The sequence below is a fragment of the Diabrotica virgifera genome, chromosome 5, assembly GCF_917563875.1.
Source record: "Diabrotica virgifera virgifera chromosome 5, PGI_DIABVI_V3a".
Taxonomy (NCBI): Eukaryota; Metazoa; Arthropoda; class Insecta; order Coleoptera; family Chrysomelidae; genus Diabrotica; species Diabrotica virgifera.
The window spans coordinates 136,898,292-136,924,665 of NC_065447.1; the positions used below are offsets into that span (position 1 = coordinate 136,898,292).

General features: G+C 33.8%; 3 protein-coding genes across 4 annotated transcripts in view; 2 read left to right on the forward strand and 1 right to left on the reverse strand.

Moving 5' to 3' along the window:
• LOC126884429 (actin-related protein 5) overlaps window positions 1–2,956 on the forward strand; it is a 61,360-nt gene extending 58,404 nt beyond the window's left edge. For both annotated transcript variants that reach the window (XM_050650346.1, XM_050650347.1), the window contains one exon: window positions 2,314–2,956. In XM_050650346.1, the coding sequence (XP_050506303.1) occupies window positions 2,314–2,864 (551 nt within the window). In that variant the 3' untranslated portion in view covers window positions 2,865–2,956. The remainder of the gene's footprint in view (window positions 1–2,313) is intronic.
• Window positions 1–26,374, forward strand: part of LOC126884427 (uncharacterized) — a 205,706-nt gene that overhangs the window by 63,091 nt on the left and 116,241 nt on the right. The gene's annotated exons all lie outside the window — the stretch shown is intronic.
• LOC126884431 (glutamate--cysteine ligase regulatory subunit) overlaps window positions 21,702–26,374 on the reverse strand; it is a 46,891-nt gene continuing 42,218 nt past the window's right edge. Inside the window, exon 4 of the mRNA XM_050650350.1 lies at window positions 21,702–22,016. Coding sequence (XP_050506307.1) covers window positions 21,877–22,016 — 140 coding nt within the window. The 3' untranslated portion in view covers window positions 21,702–21,876. The remainder of the gene's footprint in view (window positions 22,017–26,374) is intronic.

The following is a 26,374-nucleotide window of genomic DNA, read 5'->3' on the forward strand; positions in this document are numbered from 1 at the left end:
TGATTAATTCTGTCACGGTGACAAGAAGCTGCCAAGAAAATTAAGGTAATTAGAAAATCTATTCGAAATCTTTTAAAACGAGCAAGTAAATGCATCGAACAAAATGGCGGGCATTTTGAGCAACTGCTATAGTTCAAATATTTTTAATTTTTGTTAAATTGTTGAATTGTTTAAACGAATTTTTTTTATTAGATATAACTGTTTTTTAGTTCTTTACTAAATTATTAAAATATCCCAATTCTCGCAATTCTAATTTTTAATGATGTGCATACAGCTTCAAATCCAGAGAAATCCAGAGATCCATGAAGCCAGCGTAGTAAATAAGTATTAAGTATTTTTAAATGAGTATTGATCCATTAACATTAAATTATTAAAAGATAATAATACATGGTTTTTAATCTCAGAGTTCTTTGAAATCTCAATATAATTTCAAAATTGATGTAATTAAATCCTCTGCACAAAAAATTAAAATGAACCTTTTATCACAGTTTTTATGCTCTTTTAAAATGCGCAGACAAATTTTCAAAATTTCAATATACAGGGTGTTGGTTCAAGGTCAAAATTACTTTATATTTTGCTGTTAATCCGGACCTGGATTTTTCTTGTCATTAGTAATTGGGTCGTTCCAATGTAGTAAATAATTATTGAGTATTTTTAAAATGAGTATTTACATTAACTTTAATAATTTATAATTAAATGTTAATAATACCTGCTTTTGAATGTCAGAGTTCTTAAAAAAATCAATATACATAATTTCAAAATTTAAGTTAAAAAATTGTCTAGCCGAAAAATTGAAGCAAACCAATTAATTTAGTTTTTTGTGCCCTTTTCAAATATGCAAACAGATTTTCAAAATTTCAATATACAGGGTGTTGTTTCAAGGTCACAATTACTTTATAATTTTTTGTTAATCCGGACCTGGATTTTTCCAGTGATTAGTATGTCGGTCGTTTGGGTTTAGGATGAGACATATGTGTACCAAATATCAAAAAAATATACAGGGTGGTTCTAAAGTTATGGCTTAGAAAAGAAATGAGCAAAATCGATAAAACACCCTGTAACTCAGTTACACAAGTCGGTAGGGCAAAAAATGTAGTACATCTAGAACCGCCTCGTTGACCTCTATTCGCCATTAAAGTATTTCCGTTTCCCAATGAAACACCCTGTATTTAAATGGATTTTTTGTTTTGAATGATTTTCTTTCATTCATTAATAGTAGTGTCTCTTCATTCAGTCTTTATGTTTTCTTTTCTCTGCTTTTAAGTTTTCACTTGTTGTTTTAATTACTGCCTGTTTTGTATTCTTCCATTTCTGTTCAATGTTATAGCTACTTTTATTAAGTTCTTGGGCATTATGTCAATTTTGAGTAAAAGTTTTTACAGTTTGTTCCTTTGTTTGTTGTTCCCCTTTGTTGTCTATTATGGTGTCTCTAACCGCCATTTTCCAGACTGTGTTGAAAAGGAGGCACGCCAGCATATCCCTGCCACAGTCAGACATACGTTTCAAACGCTTCTGATTGTCCACTCTATATTTGTACTTTGCAAACAACTTGTAGCCCTAACCAGTTTCATTAATTTATCGGGAATGTAGAATTCGTCCATGGCTTCATATAATTTACTTCGTATCACAAAATCATAGGCTGATTTAAAATCTATAAAGAGGTGTTAGGTTGGTATCAAGATTGAATTACATATTTGATTGATATCTAGTCCGATTTTGCTTCCCTATGCAGGTCTTGATTATTATCTACATTTGATCTACATTTGCTACACAGCTTCTGTAATACTAAAGTATTTAACGAATTGTTAACTATCTTGCGTTAATTATTTTGATTCTTATTCTCTTCTTCTTCTTTCTAGCATGATCGATCATGCTAGTAGGCTACTGCTTGTTCATTGCCATCAAGTCTTCCCCGGACGATGAGGTCCAGCATTCTCGGCATCGTTTAGGTGGTCTACCCTGTTGTGTTTTATCTACCGTGTTATTCGTTTTTGCGCTTTTAACGAGTCTGCTGTCCTCCATTCCAATATCTTCGTCTCTGCCTTACCCACCTTCCTATTTCCTGTATTCCACAGTTTTGTCTGATGTCTTCACTTCTTATTCTGTCACGTAGATCTTTGCCTTGTATACTTCCTAGTGTTCTCATTTCGACTGTTCTCATCATTTGTAACGTTCTATTTGTGTTCGGTCTTGTTTCTGCCGCATTTGTTATAATAGGTCTTATTGTTGTTTTATATATTTTTGACTTTGCTTTCAGTATTTAGATATTTGTTCTTCCATTAGATTGATTCGACCTTCACAAATATGTTGCAGGTGGAGATTCCGATAGTGAAGCAGAAAATGAAAAGCTTCTTGAACTAGAAGAAATATTACGAACACACGAACCATCACAATTCGAAGAAGGTATGAACGTTGGAGAAATGCACCAACTTCACATCGGTATTGAGCGTTTCAGAGCTCCAGAATTAATATTTAAACCCTATATGTCAGGTTCGTCCGAAGCTGGTCTTTCAGAGATTATAGGATATGTGTTATCGTTATTCAGTGAACAAGATCAGTTAAAGTTATCCGCAAATGTAATAGTCACAGGAGGACTAGCTTCATTGAAGGGATTGAAAGGACGACTGTTAAACGATCTTATATCAATAAGGCCATTTAAATCTGTGGTTAACGTGAATATTATGGAGAACTGTAGTTTAACTGCATGGCATGGGGCTAAAGAGTTTGCAAGAAGGGGAGACTATTCCAACTATTTGTTAACTAAAAAAGAATATCAAGAATATGGTCCTGAATATTTCAAGACACATATGGCCTCTAATATTTATTACCCAACTCCTAAAGAAGTCACAATAGATGTAGAGTAAATTAAATAGATATTGAGGTAACAGTTTTAAACAGAAATAAGAAGTAATAATTTTAGTATAGAAAATAAATTAATAAATAAAACTAAAACTTTGCTTTTGCTTTGATTTACATTTCAGCCTTATAAGCTGAGTTTTCTCAGTGCAAAACAAGCAGTTGGAGTTTGTAAATCCTAGGTTTTCACCCAACGTGACCGGAACTTGAAATTTGAACTCTTAGTGTAATTTTGTTAAGTCTTAAACGTCTTAACCGGAAATAACATTCAAAACCGGTACTAAATATTCGAGCTCGACTTTTCAATACGCGTCAATTTATATATGGTCATTTTTATGAGCATTTTTTAGTGCGTCACAAATGATAGAAAAAAAGGTAAGTCTGTGATAATACACATTTATATCATTTATTCTAACATGACATTTTAGTTAAATCTGACAATTGTCACATTTTATTTGCAATTTGGCATAAAAACAAATCAATTGTGTTTATTGCATTTATAAAATGGTATTTTATCTACTCTATGTCATATTATGTATAAGTTTTTAGTTTGTGAAAACTGTCATTACAGATAGCAGTGCGTGAAGGGTTTAAAGTGTGCGTGAAGTAACAATGTATTTTAAATGGGATTTACTTTTTCGCACACTTTCAATGGGTTTTTTGGCATACTTTCATATAATCAAATATCCTTAACTTTCGCGTTGTCATGGTGATAACAATATGAGCAATGACTTACAACAAAATTTTTGACAGTTTTGTGGTTTGAAAGTAGTTAGGATTTTTAAATGTCAAAGTTCTAAAAATTGTAGAATAGAAATGAATTCCAGTGACGAAGAGTTACAGTTTTTTTATTTGTTTATCGTAGATAAAATATTGTATGAAATTGTGCGTGAAGTACTTTTTGCGAACTTACGCGATGTATAGCACTCGCTCCGTTGTCGCTCGTGCTCTAAAAATCGCGTGCGTTCGCAAAAAGCATACTTCACGAACTGTTTCATAAATAACTATTCTTTGATTTGTATAGTCTTATAAATTGTACAGATCATACTCGTAGATATATTATATAATTCGTAAATAATTTTTTTTTTTTTCGATTATAGCGCCCAACTATCGACAACTAGAATAAATGTTATAAATGTCTGTAATCACCGACGTGCTTTTTTCTGTCACATACAATTTAATGCGTTAGAAAGAAATCGGAAAACTGTGACGCACTGAAAGATGCTCATGAGAAAAAGATTATCACTTTTGCGACTATAATGTGACACTTCCTGTTACAAACTTAATTGGAACTTTTTAAAACCGGAAGTATATATGTGTTCTCTTCTTGCTAGGTAGCGTCGAATAATATATCGCTTGTATTATTTCTGCGATTTTAAAACAGTACTTACGGAGACAACTTTGGAACTGGAAGTCTTGAAGTCAAATTTCTCACCTTTAATATTATCTTTGGGCAATAAGCTTTCATTCGACACATCATTTGTTATTCGATATTAGCCATATGTTCTAATAACGGAGAAGTTGTGTTTATTGACGGACATGCAGACATGGATAATTCAAGGTTTTCACATTTTATTGTTGTAAAATGGGTGAAAACAATAATATGTGTACTCTTCCAATCTCTATTACGTTTGACTTTTTCAACTTTGTTACGCATTCTATCTCAATTTTAACTTTCGTCGTCCACTCGCCTATAAATTTATATCAAATTTGTAAAAGAAAGTCCTCTGGTACACAGTCCTTCCATCTTCTCGGTTTTCATCTACCTCTCTTTCCATCAACTTCTAACAGCTCTTCGTACCACATTACCGGCTATTTCTCTAATCAAGTCGTTCCTTAATTTGTCCCCAGTCTTACCCAACATCCACCGCAATATTTTCCTTTCAGCTACCTCCATCTTCTTTTCCTTTTTCTTCTATATGGGCGTATATCAACGCAGGTATAACCATACTCTTGTATTATCTTTCTTTTCAGAACTTCCCCGAATTTTTTGGTCATAGAATACACACATTCGCTTCAAGTTAAACCAACCAGCCTATATCCTGTGGGCAATTTATCGATCTAGTGTCCCATTTTCCGTTATGCAAGAGCCAAGGTATTTATGTTATCCTACTCGCTCTCCTTTTTATCCAAGCAATTCGATGTCCCAAACTATTCCTGTTCCTCCCAACCACATATACTCCGTATTGGAACTGCTAACATTCCTTTTGAATAGCCCTTCTCTAACCTTCCAACATTTTTTGCTCTCCTCTACTAACACGATGTCATCAGCAAAGAGCATTAGTTGAGTCCACGAGTCTTTACCAGTGCGTCATTAATACCTGGTGAGATAAAACACATATTTGATAACTCAAATTTTAACCCGTAATAGGAGCAGTAGCTACTTACTGTCACTTGCTGTTGCGTTTAGTAAATTTCAATTTCCGACTTATCATCGACTTATTCCGTATGTTTTAAACGATGACGCACGGGTAAAGACTCGTGGACTCAACTTGTAATGGTGTCAACTGAATCACATACAAAGAATAACATGTTTTATTAGTACTAATTTTAAATTCTCCGTCATGTTCCTCGCTAATAACTGCCTAAAAAGGATAGCATCGATTCTTTTGATAAGTATAGATCAGAGGTTCCCAACCTTCTAGCACCTGCGTACCACCTGAAATATTTTGAAGATTTTGGCGTACCACCAAACCCCGGGTGGGGGGAGGGGCATGGAATAGAAGGACTCCTCCCCCCGATCCTAATTCTTTTAGATAGAAACATATTTAGTATCAGAAACATGTCAAATCAACATTAGTCTTTGTATATCGAGATCAATGCGAAACTTGTTGCAGTTTGAATGTGATTAAAGTGTCAATTGCAGGAATAATTATTGAACTTACGTAATTTTATTCTTAAGTCCTCTTCAACATTTGTTAGTTGATTTCTATATTTATTTTTTACATACAATAGTTCAGAAAAACTAGTTTCACACAAGTAACTATTGACAAATGGCATCAAAAACAGCATAGCTTGTCGGAAGAGCATTTCATACTCGGATTTACACCCGATACAGAAGTCAATTGAGGATTTCTCTTTAAAACATGTCTTTCATAGAACTGTCTTCTGTTAAATTCCGATCCAGTCAAGTTCTGATCCAGTCAAGTTTGGAATAATCTTCAGAGAAATATTTATTAAAACTTTCTTGAAGAGATTCCAAGTGAAGATTTATATCAGCAACCACATATGGTATTTAGATATTTCGTTTTCTTCAAAGAATGATGACAGCGTAGGAAAAGCAGAGACAGTCTTCCCCTGTATTTGAGAACATAAAGGAACCAACTTTTTCTTGAAGGAGTTTATTTTTTCATTGGCTGTGAAGGAGTTGTTTACTCCCTGAAGACCCTGTATGCAACAAAAGAGTTTTGAACTTGCCACCCATATTTTCACACATCAAGGAGAATAATCTTGAATTAACCCGGTACCTGCCACGTGGGGTGCTACCAGCACCCCATAATAGATTTTCATCAAATATTTGGTATTTCAAGTTTGTTAACCGTGCTGTGCGTCATAGTAGCTTTCTATAATATTATATAGCATAGATTTGTTTGCGTTTGAAGTGGTTATTTAGTGTCATTCTGAACTTCTAGCTCTAAAGTCGAATCGGGGTGTCAACGTCTAGCAGTTTAAGTTTAAATTTTTGTTTTGTGTTTTTGATAAACTGGTCAGATTTACATTTTTTATTGTAATAACTGATTTAAATTATTAATATAGTCTCTATACTCCATAAATTTTAATTTTTTTTAGATATTTTACTTCACTTCATTTATTATAGGTTGGTACTTGCTAATTTGCTTTCAACACCTTTTTAATTTTATTTTTCAACTTTTATAATATATTAGTAGCTAATAAGAGTAATAAGTTAATAAAACATGTTTTTTTATATATACTTGTGAAACTCAATACCTTATTTTGTTTATAAACAAGTAGATCACAGAAAATTTTTAAGGGGTGCTGTGAGCACCCCACGTGGCAGTTGACGCCTTGCAAAGCCACGTGGCAGGTGCCGGGTTAAGAGACCTAGCCTTTATGAAAATAACTTTCACAGCATGTGATAAAACGGAGATAATATTTTCCGACATACCTTTACCAGTTAATTCTTCTCGGTATATGACACAAGGTGTACTTCGGCATTCAGGAGCAACTTTCTTTATTTTTGCTGCTAGCCCTGTCAATTTTCCTGACATAGCCTTTGCTCCATCTGTACAAAAACCAATACACTGATCAAGGAAAGCGTATTTTGAGCTTATACTCATTTATTGTATTAAAAATAAGTTCCGCTGTAGTGTTCGATTCAAGTGAGTTGAAGAACAGACACTCTTTGAACGGTTTGGGCCATTTCCACAGCGGCCGGTAGTAAAAGAGTCTCACCTATTATGTGAGGCTTTCTATCCTTTGCCATTTTATAACTATAAACTTATAGCAAGCTAGAACGCCTTCATTAAGTTTGTATCAGTATTTACAGAGCTAGTCATACATTTATTTTCTTTCTTAAAAAAGTAGATTTTCTTTTAAAAAATTTGATCGGCAACCAAATCAGAGTCTTTTGTGTGATGATGACGTATCAGCATAGATAGAAGGCTTTATGATTTGGTTCGAAAGCGTTTCTAAATAAGCAGCACATTGAGGAATAAGATTGTCATTATTTTCTGTGCCAAACTTCACTATAAAACCTTACTGTGAGTAATCGCTTGTTTCACCCACGCGACGCGTACCACCTGAAATCTTCCAGCGTACCACTAGTGGTACGCGTACCACCGGTATAGACCAATTGGTCTACTTAGCTCATTTTCAAAAATTTTTGAATTGGTTGTCCATGATCAGCTGTTTCAATTTTTCCTTAATGAAGAATTATTCAGCCATGGCCAGCATGGTTTCTTTAAAGGTAGGTGCACAGAGACTGCTCTATTTGAATTAACTAATGAGATCTATAATTGTTTGGATGCTGGGAATGCCCAATGTTGAATTTTTCTGGATTTAAGCAGGGCCTTTGATTTCGTTGATTTTGATGTTTATTTCTGAAACTTGAACACGACTTCTAAAAACACTACACTATTTCTAAAAGTTAAGGACAAAACAGTGCAATATGTGCGGTCAGAGCCTCTGGTGATGTCTAGAAGTGTTCCACAGGGGAGTGTTTTGGGACCGTTGATATTTATTATCTACTTGATTTGACTTGGCATCAGTTGCTAATACTAAGAAATTAATTATGAATTACGCAGATGAGAGTAGACTATTGGTTTCTGACCGAAATTTACCTGAACATGTTCGGGCAGGTAACTCTTCGATGTCAGAAGTGGAAAACTGGTTCTTGAATTCAAGACTAGGTTTGAACCATGGAAAAACAAAAACCGTATTCTTAAAAAAAAAAAGAGGTCGAGACACATTTGACAATATTAAACTAAATAAACATCTGATACCGTTTTCTGAGTATGTCAAATGCTTAAGGGTTTGGATTGACCAAAACTTAGATTTCTCATACAAAAGGAGAATCTATGCAAAGAACTAAGCCGAGCTTGCTTTGAAAATTATTGTAAAAAATATTTAACATCAATAATCGTCTTCTTCTTTTTGTGTAGACATGACTCAGCATGTTTTTCAATGTGCCTCCAGTAAGTTGTCATTCCATCGCTTTCTTGATTTTCTTTCTATTGGGGAACCGCCTCTCGCCGTCCTTACTACTCTATTTGTTGTCATTCGGCTTATGTGGTCGTTCCATTCTACTCTTCTGTTTTTTATCCAGTTATTAACGTTGTCCACCTTGCATCTCCGTCGTATATCTGCACTTATAGCTCTATCTCATAGTGTCTTACCATCGATTTGTCGAAGGGTTTTCATCTTTGCTGTTTCTAGCATTCTTTTTATCCTGTCTGTATCAGATCGTGTTTCTGCTGAGTATGTCACATTGGTCTGATGACTGTTTTGTAAATTCTGCCTTTCACTTCTTTTCCGATATTTTTATTTCTCCATATTGTTTCATTCAGGCAACATGCGCTCTGTTTGCTTTATTCACTTGATCTTCCACTTCTGTTTCGAACTTTTCGTAGCTAGATAGTGTGATGCCTAGATATTTAGACTCCATGACTTGTTCTATTATTTGACCCTCCATCTCTTCTTTTCATAAGCATTTTTCAGTGCGTCACAAATGATAAAAAAAAGGTAAGTCCGTAATAATATACATTTTAGTGACATGACATTTTAGTTAAATCTGACAGTTGTCAAATTTTATTTGCAATTTGGCATAAAAACAAATCAATTCTGTTTATTGCATTTATAAAATGGTACCTATTTTCTTTGATTTGTATAGTCTTATAAATTGTACAGATTATATTCGTAGATATATTATATAATTCGAAAATAATTTTTATTTCGATTATAGCGCCATCTATTGACAACTAGAATAAATGTTATAAATGTCACCGACGTGCGTTTTTTTCTGTCACATGCAATTTAACGCGTTAGAAAGAAATCGAAAAACTGTGACGCACTGAAAGGTCCTCATGAGAAAAAGCATATTAGATTTTCTGTTATAATCATCAATATTGTAAAGTCTTTTTATTTTTTAAGTTTAAGTCTTTTAAATATAACCCAGATATATGCTTTGTCTCAAAAGATACCAATGATAGACCACTCGTAACTGCGAGAAGTGCCCTTGCAGACTTCCCACATACTCAACATCGTCCTGTGCTTATAACCATCGGAATATCGATCCCAATAATTAGATCATATCCTCGACCTAGGTGGAATCTTAGAAAAGCAAACTGGAAGAAGTTCTATGAACAACTAGACCAGACCTTGAGCTGGGTCGCTCCAACCAGCAAAAATTACGAGAGTAATGGGTTTGTGGGTGCAGTATGTAATAAGCGCCGCCAAGGAAACCATCCCTAAGGGGTATCGCACAGAATGTGTGCTCGGATGGATTAAAACATGTGAAGACATACGCGCAGTTTCTCGAAAGTGATGACCGAGAAATAGCCGACGAGCTCTTACACAACATCGATAAAGCTAGACGTCAAAAATGGATAGATTGTAAAAAATCAAGCCGGCAGGCATGGTCCCTTTTGGAGGAGTCCCTAACAAGATTAGGAAATCACACATGCGCTGAAAGAAATGAAATCAGGTAAAGCACCTGGGTTTGATGGTATCCATTCTAAGTTTTTGATATTCAGTGTTGCATATCCAAAAAAAGTGGCTTGCAATGTTCTTTAATGATATACTTCAGTCAGGCAACATTCCTTTCTCACTTAAGCGAACAAAGATAATTGCAATTCCGAAACCAGCAAACCAAACGATAAGCCAGAAAACTACCGCCCCATAGCTCTACTCAGAATGGTATATAAACTATAAGAAAAGCTTCTCCTGAACAGAATTAGTCACAGCATACTTGAAAATGTCCCCACCGAAGACTGAACAAGCATTATTTCGCCCTCATAGCAGCTGTACGGACTAAATGTTTTCGTTAACAACTTTTATAGAAGCTGGTTTTCAAAAGAAACAAATAACAGCAACTGATACTGTTTGGAGACAGGAATTAATATACAGTGTGGAAGGCACTTATGGAATGAAATTATTTCTGTCTTTGTTTCAAAAAATTATAAAAAACGGTGAGACCCGTCGATTTTTAAATAAAAACATAACATAAAATTAAATGTACAGGGTGATTCATGCAAGTCTAGCAGAGTCCATAAGCTTTAGTTTTAATGGAACACCCTGTATATTTGTATATTTTTAAAAGCTGCTTAATAACCTGATTTCAACAAACTATATCACGTAGCGTGTATTATGAATAATACAGGGTGAAATTTTGAAATTATTAAGTATGGAAACCACTTATGGAATAAAATTGTATATGTCCTTTAGTTTAGAAAATTATAAAAAACACTGGGACACATCAACTTTTAAATTCAAATGGGCGCTTTACAAACATAAATTTAAATATACTCATATCGAAGAAGTCTGTATGTAGGGTTCATTATAAATAATACAAGGCGAAATTTTGAAATTATTTATAAATTTTGTTAAGGCATTAAATACAAAACCCAATAGATTTATACTTAGTTTAGAAAATACATGTATTTATTGAGCTAATTTAAAAAATAATACTAAAGTATGATAAATTATTAATTTCAAAATTTTATCTAGGTACGTATTTAATATCTGGACGAAAATTATACATAATTTTAAAATTTCACCTTGTATTATTCATTATAGGCCCTAGATAATACACGTTTTTGATGTAAGGTTGTTTAGCAGATTCTGTAAACATAAAAATATACAGGGTGTTTCATTACAATTAAAGATCATGGACTATGCTAGACTTGTGTGAATCACCCTGTATATTTAAATCTATGTTACATAGTAAACATAAACAATACATATTTGAATATAAAAGTTGAGCGCAGCTCAAAAGTTACGCGTTCCTAGCGTTTTTTATAATTTTCTAAAATAAGGACATAAACTATTTTATTCCATAAGTGGTTTCCACACACAATATGTAATTTAAAAATTTCACCCTGTGTTATTCATAATACACCATACATGATATGTTCGTTGAAATCAAGTTATTAAGTAGCTTTTAAAAATATAATATAGAGTATTCCGTTAAAAATAAAGCTTATGGACTATGCCAGGCTTTCGTGAATCACCCTGTAAATTCAAATGTAGGTTTAAAAAGGGACGGTTCTTAGCGTTTTTTTTTTTTATTTTTTAAAACAAGTGTTTGCGCCAATATGAATATATATTTCATTTATTTTAATTCGGGAACGTCTTGGCAACACAGTTCTAAGTAAGCATAATCTTCTGTCCTTTATGTTAAGTCAGTCAGTCGTTAACAGACATACGGTCGGAACGTATAGTACACTTTGACAATTTTAATTTGATTTTGTGTGTGTTTTCCGTGAGACAAATTGACGATACCAGACAACATATTTTCGGTAAGTTCCCTTCTTTTATCCCATCCTTCATTTTCCTTAATGCCACCGAAAATAGTGCTTCAACATTTAACAACACGAAGAAAATCTAAGAAAATCTCGGTAAGTTATTATTATTAAATTTTTTCCATTTGGTTTGCTAAAAGCCAAAACATAATTTGGTCAATTTCGAGCTCGGATATTCAGCGTAGGTTTACAGTTTGCTTTGCTTAGTTTTGTATTATTAAATAATAATATTCTTATTTAGAAACAAATTGTTCGGTAAAATTTAATGTCGGCACGTATCGGAAAAAAAAACTCTGTGATAACTTTTTGCTGATTTTTGTATTTGTATCGTTTTTGTTTCTCGGAACAACTTGGGCTTCGGGCGTGAAAGAAGTTAGGTTTTTAAATATTTGCGGTGTTGTCAAACGTGAATATTTTTCGACTCAATCGGTTACGGAAAAATTCGGATGTATGAATAAAAATTATTTTGTAAACAAATACTAAATTTGATTCACGGTTCTAAACAAAATAAAGAGTTTGCATAATAACTGCCCGGAAGGCTTGTTTTTTAACAAATCTCTATAATTAATTAATTTTATTCAAAATTTATACTCAGACCTGGTTTGTTATATGCTACAGTTTTCTTAAAGTAGACTTTGTTTTTTTTCTGATTTTGCGGATTGATTTCAGTAACAATGACTACTTACGAAAGGCAATTTAAAATATTAACGGCTAAAAAAGAAACGCTTTATACAATCATTCAGACTTTATATGACTTATCGAAAAACTTAACTACGGATAACACCATTAAAAAATTCACAAACTTGTATCAGTCGATGGATTCGACAAGGACAGAAATTCTCAAAATTTTGGATGAAATCAACGCAGTCGGGTTTGACGTTGATGAAAACTATAAACCAGATTTTCAGGTGATGTCTGTTATTAACGAAATGTGTTGTGAAGCAAGGGCGGCTTATACAAAATTAAAACCAAGCACCAATATTGTAAATCCAACTTTACAGCAAAGTACACAACAACAGTGTAATGTACACAGTCTTTTGCCAAAAATCACTATTCCAGATTTCCACGGAGAACCAAAGGAATGGGAAACTTTTTATTCGATTTACAAACCATTGGTAGGTACACAATAATTTCCAGCTGACGGATGCAGATAAGGCTCGGCTTTTGGTTTCACATTTAAAGGGATCGGCCCTTAGTATTTGTGCGGGAATAGCTACTTCTGGGGATAATTATGACACGTTATGGAAAGCACTTTTAGAAAAATATCATAATAAAAGGTTGTTAGCAAACACTTATTTACAACAAATTTTTAATTTTAAATCCTTGCAATCGGAATCTGAAAAAAATCTAAACAGTTTTTTAGAAATCTTTGACGCCTCGGTTAATGCCTTAAAAAAGTTGGATGTCCCGGATTTAACGGATTTTATTTTACTTTATCATGCACTCTCAAAACTGGACAGGGAAACGGTAAAATCTTTTGAAAATCACATGCGCGGAACGGTTATTCCTACTTACACGGATTTAATTAAATTTGTTAAGGATCAAACAAAAATTTTGCATAATAGTGACTCACAAGAGGCTAGCTCCGGTGGCTATCATAAAAATAAAAATTCGAAATCATTTTTTGTAAGCCAGCATGAGAATAAAAACAATAACAGAATGCCTTTTTGTGTTTTATGTAAAAAATCGTCACATTTTTTGGGTAGGTGTGATAAATTTAAGGCTATGAATCCTACACAAAGGTACGATTTGGTAAAAAATAATAATTTATGCTTTCTGTGTTTTTCCCAGTCACATGGTGTAAGACAGTGCTTAAAAAGACCGTGTGCCAAGAATCATCATTTTCTTTTATGCGCAGGAAAACCGGAAATAAGGGGTGCGAAGGAAAATAATCAAAATAATCAACCAAATTCTGGTGTCGGTATTCCAGAAACGGGTTCCAATAACCACAATTCGGGTTCAGTTAATTGTGCGTTTCAAAATTCTAGTTTTTTGAGTAGAAATCAGGAAAAAACGGTTCTATTAGCAACGGTAACGGTATGTGTGTTAAATAGTCCTTTACAAAATGCAACGGCGCGGTTTATTTTGGACAACGGTAGTCAGTGTAATCTTTTGACCACGGAATGTTGTAAAAAACTAGGTCTTAGATATACAAAAATTAATTCTTCGGTACAAGGTTTGGGACAAAACTCTCAATCGGTAAGGGGAGTAACGGACATTATTATCGCTTCGCGTTTTGATCAGACTAAAAAATACGATGTTCAAGCTTTAGTTATTGATCATATTACAGATAAATTGCCAAAAACGAAATTAAATTTGCAAACTTTATCGGAATTTAAAAATTTACAATTAGCGGACGATAAGTTTTTTGAACCTAAATCAATCGATGGCATAATCGGTGCGCAGTTTTTTCCTATTCTTTTCGGCGGTAATCGGATTTTGAGTTCTTCAGGTTTAGGGGCGGCTTTAGAAACAACGTTCGGGTATGTTATTATGGGTCAGGTGGATACGGAATATTCCACTCCCATAAATTTGCTCACTTTAAGGGAAGAAACATCGATTGAACAAATTTTGACAAAATTTTGGGAATTAGAGCAGGTTCCAAAACGGGAAATTCCGGATTTAGACGCTATAGAATGTGAAAATATTTATAAAACCACGGTTTCCAGGGATATATCGGGCCGGTTTACTGTTGCATTACCTTTTAAAAGTTCACCAAAAAATTTGGGAAATTCAAGGGTTTCGGCGGAAAATCGGTTAAAAACCTTGGAAAAACGGTTAACAAAATCGGACAGCTTGCGTGCGGATTACAATAAAATTATGCAGGATTTTTTGGATCAAGGATACTTAAAATTATTGGAAAAAGAAGATTGTGACTTATCCTATTATATTAGTCATCACCCTGTAATAAAATTAGAGAGTTTAAGTACACCTATACGTATCGTATTGGATGCATCTTGCCCTTCAGACAGTGATGTCTCTTTGAATGATTTATTGCATAGCGGGCCTAAACTGCAGGCGGACATATGCACTTTATTAATAAATTTTCGGCTTTTTCCAGTAGCATTGAGTTCGGATTTAAAAAAGATGTTTTTACAAATAAAATTAGTACAAGATCACTGGCGGTTTCAAAGAATATTATGGAGATTTGATCCAAACGAGGAAATAAAAACGTATGAATTTACGGTGGTTGCGTTCGGTTTAAGGTCGTCACCTTTTTTAGCGCTACGGACGGTTCAGCAATTGATAAATGAAGATGGCAAAGATTATCCTTTAGCTAAAAAATATATTTCTTCGGGGCTATATATGGATGATTTTTTAACGAGTGTTCCGGACGAAATTGAAGCTAAAGAATTATATAATCAATCGGTAAATCTCTTCAAAGGTGGTTGTTTTGACTTAGTTAAATGGTCGACTAATTTGGACAATTTGTTATCAGAAATTCCGCTGGAAAAACGTTTACAAAATTCGGTTACATTTAAATCGGAGACTAAAGTTTTAGGGATGCAATGGGATTCGCAGAGGGATGTTTTGAACTATAGGTTAACCACCCCCGATAAAAATTGTACAAAACGTAAGATTTTATCTCTTACTGCAAAATGTTATGATCCTATTGGTCTGATTGCTCCATTTATTTTGCATTTAAAGTTAATGATCAGGGAGTTATGGCAACTAAAATTGGGTTGGGATGACTCACCCCCGGATACGATTAAAAAATCATGGGAAAAGGTATGCAATGAATGGCAAGATTTTTCAAAATTTGAGGTCCCTAGACATGTAGGAGCCATGAGGGATGTTCCGATTACGATTTTGGGGTTTGCGGATGCAAGTCAAGACGGTTACGGTGGGGTAGTTTATTTAAGGGTTGTAAATTCTAGCGGTGAAGTGAGTGTGAGACTGGTTGCTGCAAAATCGAGATGTGCACCTTTAAAAAAGACCATGACCATTCCGAAGCTAGAATTATGCGCGGCTTTGTTGTTATCATCTTTGCTGAAATTAATATTTGAAAATTATAGCAAACTTACTCATATTTCACAACTAGTTGCGTATTCTGATTCGACCACGGTGGTGAGTTGGTTAACTTCGGCAAATACCAAAGATATTTTTGTAGCTAATCGAGTGCAGCAAATTAAAGAAAACCTTCCTAATATTTCATGGCAACATATTGAAGGTAAAAATAATCCCGCGGACTGCTTGTCAAGAGGGTTGACACCCTCACAATTAATAAATCATGAACTTTGGTTACAAGGTCCTAGTTGGATAAAATTACGGGAATCGGACTGGCCTTCTTCAATATTAGAATCGGATATTTCGGAGGTTAAGGTTTTGGTTATTGAGGAGGAGAAGCAGGGTGAAAAAATGCATCCCTTACTTGAATTGATTGAACGTCATTCTAGCTGGCATAAAATTTTACGGATTACGGTTCGGGTTTTAATGTTGTTAAAATTAATTCCTGTGCAAAAATTAATTACGGCTACTGCGCTAAGAACAGCAGAATGTTATTTAATTCAGTTAATTCAGTTAAAACATTTTGAAACTGAAATAAAAATGATAAAAGAAAACAAACAATGTAAAACACAGCTTAAGAAATTACGGCCATTTTTACAAGACGGTTTACTTATGGTGGGGAGACGACTTAATAATTCATCCCTTAGTTTTTCGGGAAAACATCCACTAATTTTACCGGGAAAAGAAACGTTAGTTGAACGGATTGTTGATTTTTATCATATAATTTATATGCATACGGGGGCATATTTGCTTGAAGCTTTATTGCGTCAAAGGTATTGGATTCTTGGGGCAAGAAATCTTATAAGAAATCGGGTTTTTAAATGCAATCGTTGTTTTAGAAATAAACCGAAAATTTTGACACCGCTCATGGCAGATTTACCGGTATCGAGGGTTACTGCTACTAAACCCTTTTTACACGTAGGGGTTGACTATTTTGGGCCAATAAATATTACATTAGGTAAAAAACGTAATGCGGCGGTTCATAAATCGTATTGTTTATTAGCGGTTTGTTTAAGCACAAAAGCGGTTCATTTAGAATTGGTGAGTTCTTTAAGCACACCACATTTTATGCAAGCATTTAAAAGACTTTTAGCAAGAAGGGGCCCATGCAAGGTTTTGTATTCTGATCAGCGATCATCTTTTGTTTGTGCGAAAACGGTTTTAAGTGAAATTAATCGGTTTGCTAGTTCGGAAGAATATCAAAATGCACTGTTATGTGAATTAAATTTGAACGGTGTGGAATGGAAATTTATAAGTCCACAAAGTCCGAGTCACGGGGGTCTTTGGGAAAGTAATGTAAAGAGCGCTAAGTCGCATCTCTATAAGGTCATAGGGGATCAGTTGTTAACATATGAAGAGTTAAATACTCTATTAATTCAAATAGAGGCAATCTTAAATTCGAGACCTCTTTGTCGTCGACCAACTGATTCATCTCAAATATCGGTATTAACTCCATCACATTTTTTAAATTTAACACCGTTAGGAAGTTTGCCGGCCGACGATTTAACAGATTTAAATATAAACAGGTTAGATAGGTTCCAGTTAATCGATCGAATGGTGCAAGATTTCTGGAAAAGGTGGCGTTTGGAATATTTGACTACCTTACAAACTAGAGAAAAATGGAATATAGATTTGCCTAATGTTAAAATCGGAACGGTTGTTATTTTAAAGGTAGACAATGTACCTACACTTTGTTGGCCGTTGGCCATTGTTGCTGAGGTTCATCCGGGTAAAGACGGAGTTGTTAGAAATGTTACTGTAAAAACTTCGAAAGGGACATTTACACGACCAGTTTTGAAGTTATGCCCTCTTCCGAATCAATAAATTTACAGTAATATCTTTTGTATATAGTTATAGGTATTTTTCATTAGAATTTATTTATTTTTTTTCGATTATTTTTTTTTGAGTTACGGTAATTAACTCTGAAAATTTTGGTATATTAATTTATGCCTGGTCCTTTGAGTATTTATTTGGAACTAGTTTTTTTTTATTGTGTTTTCGGCACAAATTGCATACAGATTTGGCTGAAAAATGGGTTTTTCAGGGCGGGGGCTATGTTTGCGCCAATATGAATATATATTTCATTTATTTTAATTCGGGAACGTCTTGGCCACACAGTTCTAAGTAAGCATAATCTTCTGTCCTTTATGTTAAGTCAGTCAGTCGTTAACAGACATACGGTCGGAACGTATAGTACACTTTGACAATTTTAATTTGATTTTGTGTGTGTTTTCCGTGAGACAAATTGACGATACCAGACAACATATTTTCGGTAAGTTCCCTTCTTTTATCCCATCCTTCATTTTCCTTAATGCCACCGAAAATAGTGCTTCAACATTTAACAACACGAAGAAAATCTAAGAAAATCTCGGTAAGTTATTAATATTAAATTTTTTCCATTTGGTTTGCTAAAAGCCAAAACAACAAGGACAAAAATAATTTTATTCCATAAGTACCTTCCACCCTATATAAACTGACCCGTATTATCCCCTGCAGAAAGATAATTCTGTTGTCACCTGATTGACAACATGCTGACAAACAGAACCTTCCAGGTAATAATGGGAAAGAAAGTGAGTACCGAGTAGACAGATGAAACTTAACAATGGCCTTCCACAGGGTTCTGTCCTTGCCCCTTTACTTTTCAGCTTCTATGCTGACATGCCCGAATCCGAATCTTGGATGTTTAGATATGCTGACGACTGGACTCTTACAACAAGCCACCAATCTAGAAACTACAGAAATCACTCTCACGAATGACCTATCCATCCTCAGCGAATACTTATAACCAAGTGCTACAAAAACTGAAGTATTAGCTTTTCATCTCAATAATAGGCTGGCAAACAGAGAATAATTATGAGTGTATTTTGATGACAAACGATGGAAACACAATAAATACCCGAAATACCTTGGGGTTACTCTAAATAGAACGCTCAAATTCAGAGAACATCTGACGAAAACTGAAAACACGTAATAATAAAATATAGAAACTCTGCGGCACTACATGGGGTCCACAGCATCAACCTTAAAATCCCATGCTCTTGGCCCGATATATCCGGTGGCAGGATACTGTGCAGCTGGTCGACACTCAGCTATATATACCTTGCTATGCGTATGATAACAGGTACTATTATGCCCACCCCTACCATGTGGCTACCCATCCTTAGTAATATAGCACCACCCAACCTACGCCGCGTTGGTTAAAGAATATAACAAAATAATGGATAGTCGTCAACTTCTAGTCCACGACATCTCCGATATTCTTGGAAACCGTCTTCGATCAAGGTTACCTCCTTTGAAATATGCTCAAGCGCTGCAGCAATCCAATTTTGACTTAAATGCCCTATGTAGAAGATTGGGATTCTCAGTAGACGTAACGTTTACTTCCGTCTCCATTTAATATTCTACACCTTTTGTTCCAGTTTGGTAATATTTTATCCTAAGTTTTAGACAGGAATGCGCCTGTTTTTTTTTCCGGCTTGATAACATGTGGACTGAAGTAGTCTCCGAATCTTCAAGCCAGATTTATAACACTTGTAGGTAATCCTGAAGTTTGTTGGCAGCACTTCCAGGATCTGTGTCTGAAGTTAGTATTGCTGTATCATCAGCAAAAGTAGCCATTAGGATATCATTATTGGTAGGTATGTCTGCTGTATATGACTGTCTACTGTATATGAATGGGCCACGGACACTACCTTGGATGACTCCAGAATGGAGGTTTGATGTTGAGGCGTTAACTTTGACTTGAAAATATCGTTCGTTGATGTAGGATTTGAAAATGAGATATATTTGGCGAGGCATATGTGTTTTTAATTTATATGAGACCGTCGGCGTCGTGCCAAACCTTGTCAAACGCTTGCTTTACGTCAAGAAAAGCAGAAGTACATATTTTCTTCTCTTCCAAGCAGCTTTTTATTTGTTGTTCTGAAGCTTTTTATTTTGTTTGTGATTCGATGGTATTGCTGAATGGTGGAGTGATGCTGACTCAAACCAAATTGATGCTGTGGTATAAGTTCATCGACTTCAACAAGATCTTAAATTCTATTCAGAATTAGTCTTTCAAATACCTTAAACATAATAGGTAGTAAGGTGATGGGACGGTATGAATTGGGTTCAGTAGGGGGTTTACCTGGTTTAGCAATTATAATAATTTGGGCAAATTTCCATTGTATAGTATAGAGTAATAACATAGTGTTTTATAGAAGTTCTCCCACTATAAGATCGTAACCTGGAGCTTTGTGAGGTTTCAAATCTCTAATTTCTTTGTGAATTTCTATACGTGAGAATGTTTTGACAGGAGGCGATAGTTGGCAGGGAGCGCTTAGAAAGTTTTTGATTACTTCGTCATTTGCATTGTCGAAGATGTCATGTGTGAAAACATTTGCAAGGTGTTCTGCAAAACTCATTTGCTTTTTCGTTGTCAGATTGAGTACAATCTGTCGGATGTTCTAATTGGTCGTATGGATGTAGTCGGTCTTTTAAATTTTTTAGTCGCTCGCCAAAATGTGTGATCTTCAGGAGATAGATTTGTAATGTAGTATTCAAAGTCATCGTTTCGAACTTGTTGCAACTTTGTGCGTAGTTGATCTGTTAATCTGTTTAGCGCCGTTTTATCCAATGGGTACCTTGTTATTTGCCATTTAGCACGTGCACTTGTTTTTCCATTATTAGTTCTCTTATACTAAATCAGATGTTGAGATCTCTCTGCATAGTTTTTGAAGTTGCAAGAGTCTATTTCCTGGCAGCGTCTTGGATTAATGTCATGTAATATGCAATTAGATTTTCAATATCGCTGAGGAATTTGATGATCTAGAGACATATTTTGATTTATAATGCATTGATACTGGTCCCAGTCATTTTTTTACAGAGTTTTGGACTTTGTTCCCTCCAAATAATGGATGTACTTAGGATGACGAATATGACACTGTAATCCGAACTTAGGTCAAAGCTTTATTCAATTTTAGTGTGTATATCAGAAATGCCTTTCATGATGGCAAAGCTTAGTAAATCAGGTATTTTATTTCTATCACTGGGCCAGTAAGTCGGTTGATCAGTAGAAAGATGGTTTAGATTATTTTGTTGTATGGATTGTAGCAGATGTTTTCCTTTCGTTATTATTCTGGAACCCCATGAAGTATGTTTAGGCATTCCAGTCTCCTACTACTGCTAGGAAATGGCACCAAGTACCTACTTGAAAAAGTTCATTGTATTGATTTACTGAAATATTATGCCGTGGTGGAGAGTATATGACTGATATTGTTATTTCGTGTTGGGAGGTTATTTACTTTTATTTGGGTTCCTTGAATTTCAGCTGTACTATATCATGAGCATCAGAGCCTGCATGAGCTGTTTTATCAGGGTGGCGACAAAAATATATATTTTATTATGGAACTTTCATAAATGTTCTTTCTGTCGAATAACTTTCAGAATGATATCAATAAGATATCTATCGTATTTATATTCAAGAAAGATTTTATTTCCTCTACGTGGTTTATTAGCCCGTTAGCATTCCAGGCTGCAATTCGTAGTGTTGAAGCCATTACGAAGAGATTTTATTGATAACAGTAGTGAGCATGGTTAGTACCATGCTGTTTTGATTTAGAAGTTGGATTATTAGACTCATTCAGAAAGGGGGTTAAAATATTTTTAATATCGTTATCGCTGTTAGTGGTGTGTCATTTAACTGTTTGTGCATAAGTGTGCTGATTGAAGTTTGAATTGTCATTTTGTTGCTGTGTATTTAAAGTAATTCCTGTGTTGAAACTAGGATACACGTTATTCCTAGTTGAGTTATTAGGACTTGGCTTATTTCTTGCGATAATTAAATTTCTATAAACGGTTTGGAATTTATAAGGAACAAAGTTGTTTTACAATTTTTTTTTATTTTTTGGAAGTAATGAACATATTTAATGCTTAAATGTTGTTTTGCATGTAATTGTTATTTCAATAGCTATATATTCACAACTATAAATATATAATACATTTTTTATCACAAAAGTTTTAAATTTTTCCGCAGAATGATTGAAATTTTTAGTAATTATTGATCAAGAAACTTCAGTAGATATCCCTTGGTGGTAAGAACACCCCTGCATTTCACATGTATTAAAAACCTTAAGGCCCATTGAAGCAGCAATGGTTTGTCAAATATATTTTGGATAGACTGTGCAGGTAGAATATCTGAAAAAAAAAGGTGTTAGGTACTTAATAAACTTACGTGCATAGAAATCGGCCCACCTAAAAATTTGGTCATTTTTGAAGTCTCGTATTTCCTAAACCTGTTGGCCGATTTAAGTGATTTTTTTAATATGTTACAGCCTTATTCTTCAACAATATCGCTGTAATAATATTATTGCTAAACAGGTAAGTGTTATTTTATACCGGGTGTAACAATGATAGTGTGTTTTTTCCTCAAAGTTCGGAACACCCTATGGAATATTCTAGCATTCTAGCGTATATAAAATATTGAAATTAAAACTCTACTGTAGCCTTAGGCTTTCTTAACATTTTGCTTTTTGATTCATTCGCTTATGTTGGATAATAAAAAGTTAGGTATTTTAACAACTAGCAACGTTCTTTATCAATACAGGGTGTTTCAAAATAAGTGCGACAAACTTTAAGGGGAAGTTCTGCATGAAAAATAATAACCGTTTCAGTTATAAACACATGTCCGCAAATGCTTCGTTTTCGAGATACGGGATGTTTAATTTTTTTTTACAAACTGACGATTTATTTATTGCTCTAAAACCGGTTGAGATATGCAAATGAAATTTGGTGAGTTTTAAGAGGTAGTTATTGCGCATATTTGACATACAATTAAGAATTTTATATTCACCATTGACGTGCATACGGGTCATATTACCCGGTCATATTACCCGTATGCACGCCAATGGTGAATATAAAATTCTTAACTGTATGCCAAAAAATGCTCAATAATTACCACTTAAAACCTACCCAATTTCATTTGTATATCTCATGCGGTTTTAGAGCAATAAATAAATCGTCAGATTGTACGAACAAATTCAATATCCCGTATTTCTGAAACGAAGAATTTGCGTTCATATGATTTATAAACCTAACGGTAATTATTTTTTCATGCAGAATTACCCCTTAAAGTTTGTCGCACTTATTCAGTATTGATGAAGAACGTTGCTAGTTGTTAAAATACCTAACTTTTTTATTATCCAACATAAGCGAATGAATCAAAAAGCAAAATGTGAAGAAAGCCTAAGGCTACAGTTGAGTTTTAATTTCAATATTTTACATATGCTAGAATATTCCACAGGGTGTTCCGAACTTTGAGGAAAAAACACACTATCATTGTTACACACGGTATAAAATAACGCTTACCTGTTTAACAATATTATTACAGCGATATTGTTGAAGAATAAGGCTATAACATATTAAAAAAATCACTTAAATCGGCCAACAGGTTTAGGAAATACGAGACTTCAAAAATGACCAAATTTTTAGGTGGGCCGATTTCTATGCACGTAAGTTTATTTATTATAAGATTATAACGAAATTATTACGAATCTGAATCTCAAAAAAATATCAGACAATATTGAAGGTCAATCAAGACTATTAAATCGTATCCGCGTAATAGGAATACAAATAATGTATCAAAATATTAAGGCATGTACAGTGCTTTTCAGATAAAACTATCCACCTTTGAACCACTGATTTTTAGAAAAAACGCAAAAACACGTCAAATAATACTTGAAAGGGGAGAGAGACATTATTACGAAATGTCATTACGTCATTATGACATATTTAAGCTTGCCGGGAAAAGCGCCCTCTCACCCCCGTAGCATCCCTTATTTTTTTTAATTACTACCCCTTTTTTATTTTATATTTTGATTCTCCTCTTTGTACTGATTTCAAAAATGTATAACACTTGGTGCTTAAAGTGATTAGTTTATGAGAAGAATAAATAAAAAAGGAAGAAAACTGGATTGAATAAAAATTATTTTTTTAACAATGTTTTAAAATTTAGAGTGAACATTTCACTACCAAAAATTTTAACAATAATTATTCAAAAATTTTAACAATAATTATTTAAAAATTTTAACAATAATTATTCACGCTTTCTTCAAAAGTCATTTTGAATAATTATTGTTAAAATTGTTGGTAGTGAAATGTTCATTCTAAATGCTTGTATAATAAAATTGTTAAAAAAATATTTGTTTTCAATTTAGTTTTGTTGTTTTTATATTTATTTTTCTCATAAACTAATCACTTTAAGCATATTATATTATACATTTTTGAAATCAGTATAAAGAGGAGAATCTAAATATAAAATAAAAAAGGGGTAGTAAATAAAAAAAATTAAGGGATGATACGGGGGGAGAGGGTGCCTTGCCCGACAAGCTTAAATATGGCATAATATCTCTTCCTTCAAGTATTATTTGACGTGTTTTTGCGTTTTTCCCAAAAACCAGTGGTTCAAAAGTTATTTAAGGAGGATAGTTTTATCTGAAGAGCACTGTATATATGCGAAATTATCAGTAGTAATTGCACAAGAGCTCTAAAAGTATTGAATTTTTCCCGAGTGACACTTTGACAGTTTTAATTTCACGAGCCGAAGGCGAGTGAAGAAGGCGAGTGAAATTATGTCAAAGTGTCACGAGGGCAAAAATTCTATATTAATTTTAGAGATCGAGTGCAATTTGTTGCGATTATTTCATGAATAAAACTGTTCAAAACCAAAATTTTATTGTAACTTATTTATGTAAGTACAAATTAGTACAATTAAACACACAGTTGTTATAAATATTTTACGGTTGAAAGTCAACACTTTTATAATTTTTAAAACATTAATTGTCATTAATGTCACTGAATGTAATTTTTCATAGCAACGAAGGGCATCTGACGTAATATACTTGACGACGGGAAATTATCAAAAATTATCAGTCTAATTTAGATTTCTGTAGCTTTCTATTGGTCAGAATCTCGTATGAATGAAATAATCAAAATGATTTGAGTTTTAGGTGTGGTTCAAATGAATTAGGAAAGTTGATTATGTTATAGAAAGGCTTACCAATATTTCTGATATTGTACTCGCGAATCGGTAGTTGTCACATAGGCAGGTTTCACAAGCGGTGGTTAATCACGAATATAACCGAGATGTATGTCTGTCTTTCGCGAATACACCTGTACACGTCACTGTTTACATTTTAAACTAGTTCAAAAGGAGAAAAGGTGTTTGTCTACTACGAGAAGCAGAATCAGATAGCTTCGCGGTATTGAAAGAGAATACAAGAGCGAAAAAGTATCTTTTCTGTTCAGGAGTCACAATCAGAGAGATCTATTAGCAGGTCTGTTTTCTGCGGAAGTCAAAAGTCAAGATTCGCGGTATTTTATCACGTGGTAACTAGTGGTTAACAATAAGAAAGGAGAACAAACCGTGTGTATAAAATATTGGTAAGCTTTTATATAAACTTGATTCAGCTATTTTCTGTACTACATAATTACCTCTCCTAATTCATATGAACCACACCTATGATACACTCCTAATAACCATGGAATTCTTTTAACAATTTCGCATATGTACAGCTGGTTCCAAAAAAAACTGATACGACTCTTAAAGCGTATTTTGTAGAAAATTGAGCAGTGTATTTTCTTCTTCTTCTTCTTTTTGTTTTTGGTCTCGCTGCAAGACGATTACCAGCACGATTTATAGGCGATCTTGATGTAGTCTGGCTCTAAGCCATATCAAAATCACTGACTATGTTCTTGTAAAAAGCTTTTGGTGAGGTGTGATATAATGAATATGAGTTTAATTATATTTAATTTATTATATTTTGAAGGATAAATACTTATTATTTACATACTGACACTGTCAAATCTTAAAATTTGTCAGATAACTTCAACCTCAAAAAATGGCTGTTTGTTTGTTTATTTTATTATTTGTCTGTCATAATAAATATAATATAATGTCAGACCAAGCATACACTGCTCAAAATGATCAAATCTTACTAAGAGTCGTATCAGTTTTTTTGGAACCAGCTGTACATAGTACAGATCTTAATTATTGTAATTACTACAAGCAAGCAGGAAGTAAACTTACGTGCATAGAAATCGGCCCACTTAAAAATTTGGCCATTTTTGATGTCTCATATTTCCTAAATCTGTTGGCCGATTTAAGTAATTTTTTGAACATGTTATAGCCTGATTATTTAACAATACCACTGTGATAATATTGTTGTTAAACAGGTAAATTTTTATTGTATACCGGGTGTACCAATCAAACTGTGTTTTTTTCTCAAAGTTCGCAACACCCTGTGGAATATTCTAGCATTTATAAAATACTGAAATTAAAACCCATCTATAGCCTCAGATTTTCTTAATATTTTGTTTTTTGATTCATTCGTTTATGTTGGATAATAAAAAAGTTAGGTACTTTAACAACTAGAGATGTTCTTCACCAATACACGGTTTTTTTTAAATAAGTGCGACAACCTTTAAGGGACAATTCTGCATGAAAAAATAATGACAGTTGGCTTTATAAAAGTATATCCGCAAATATTTCGTTTCCG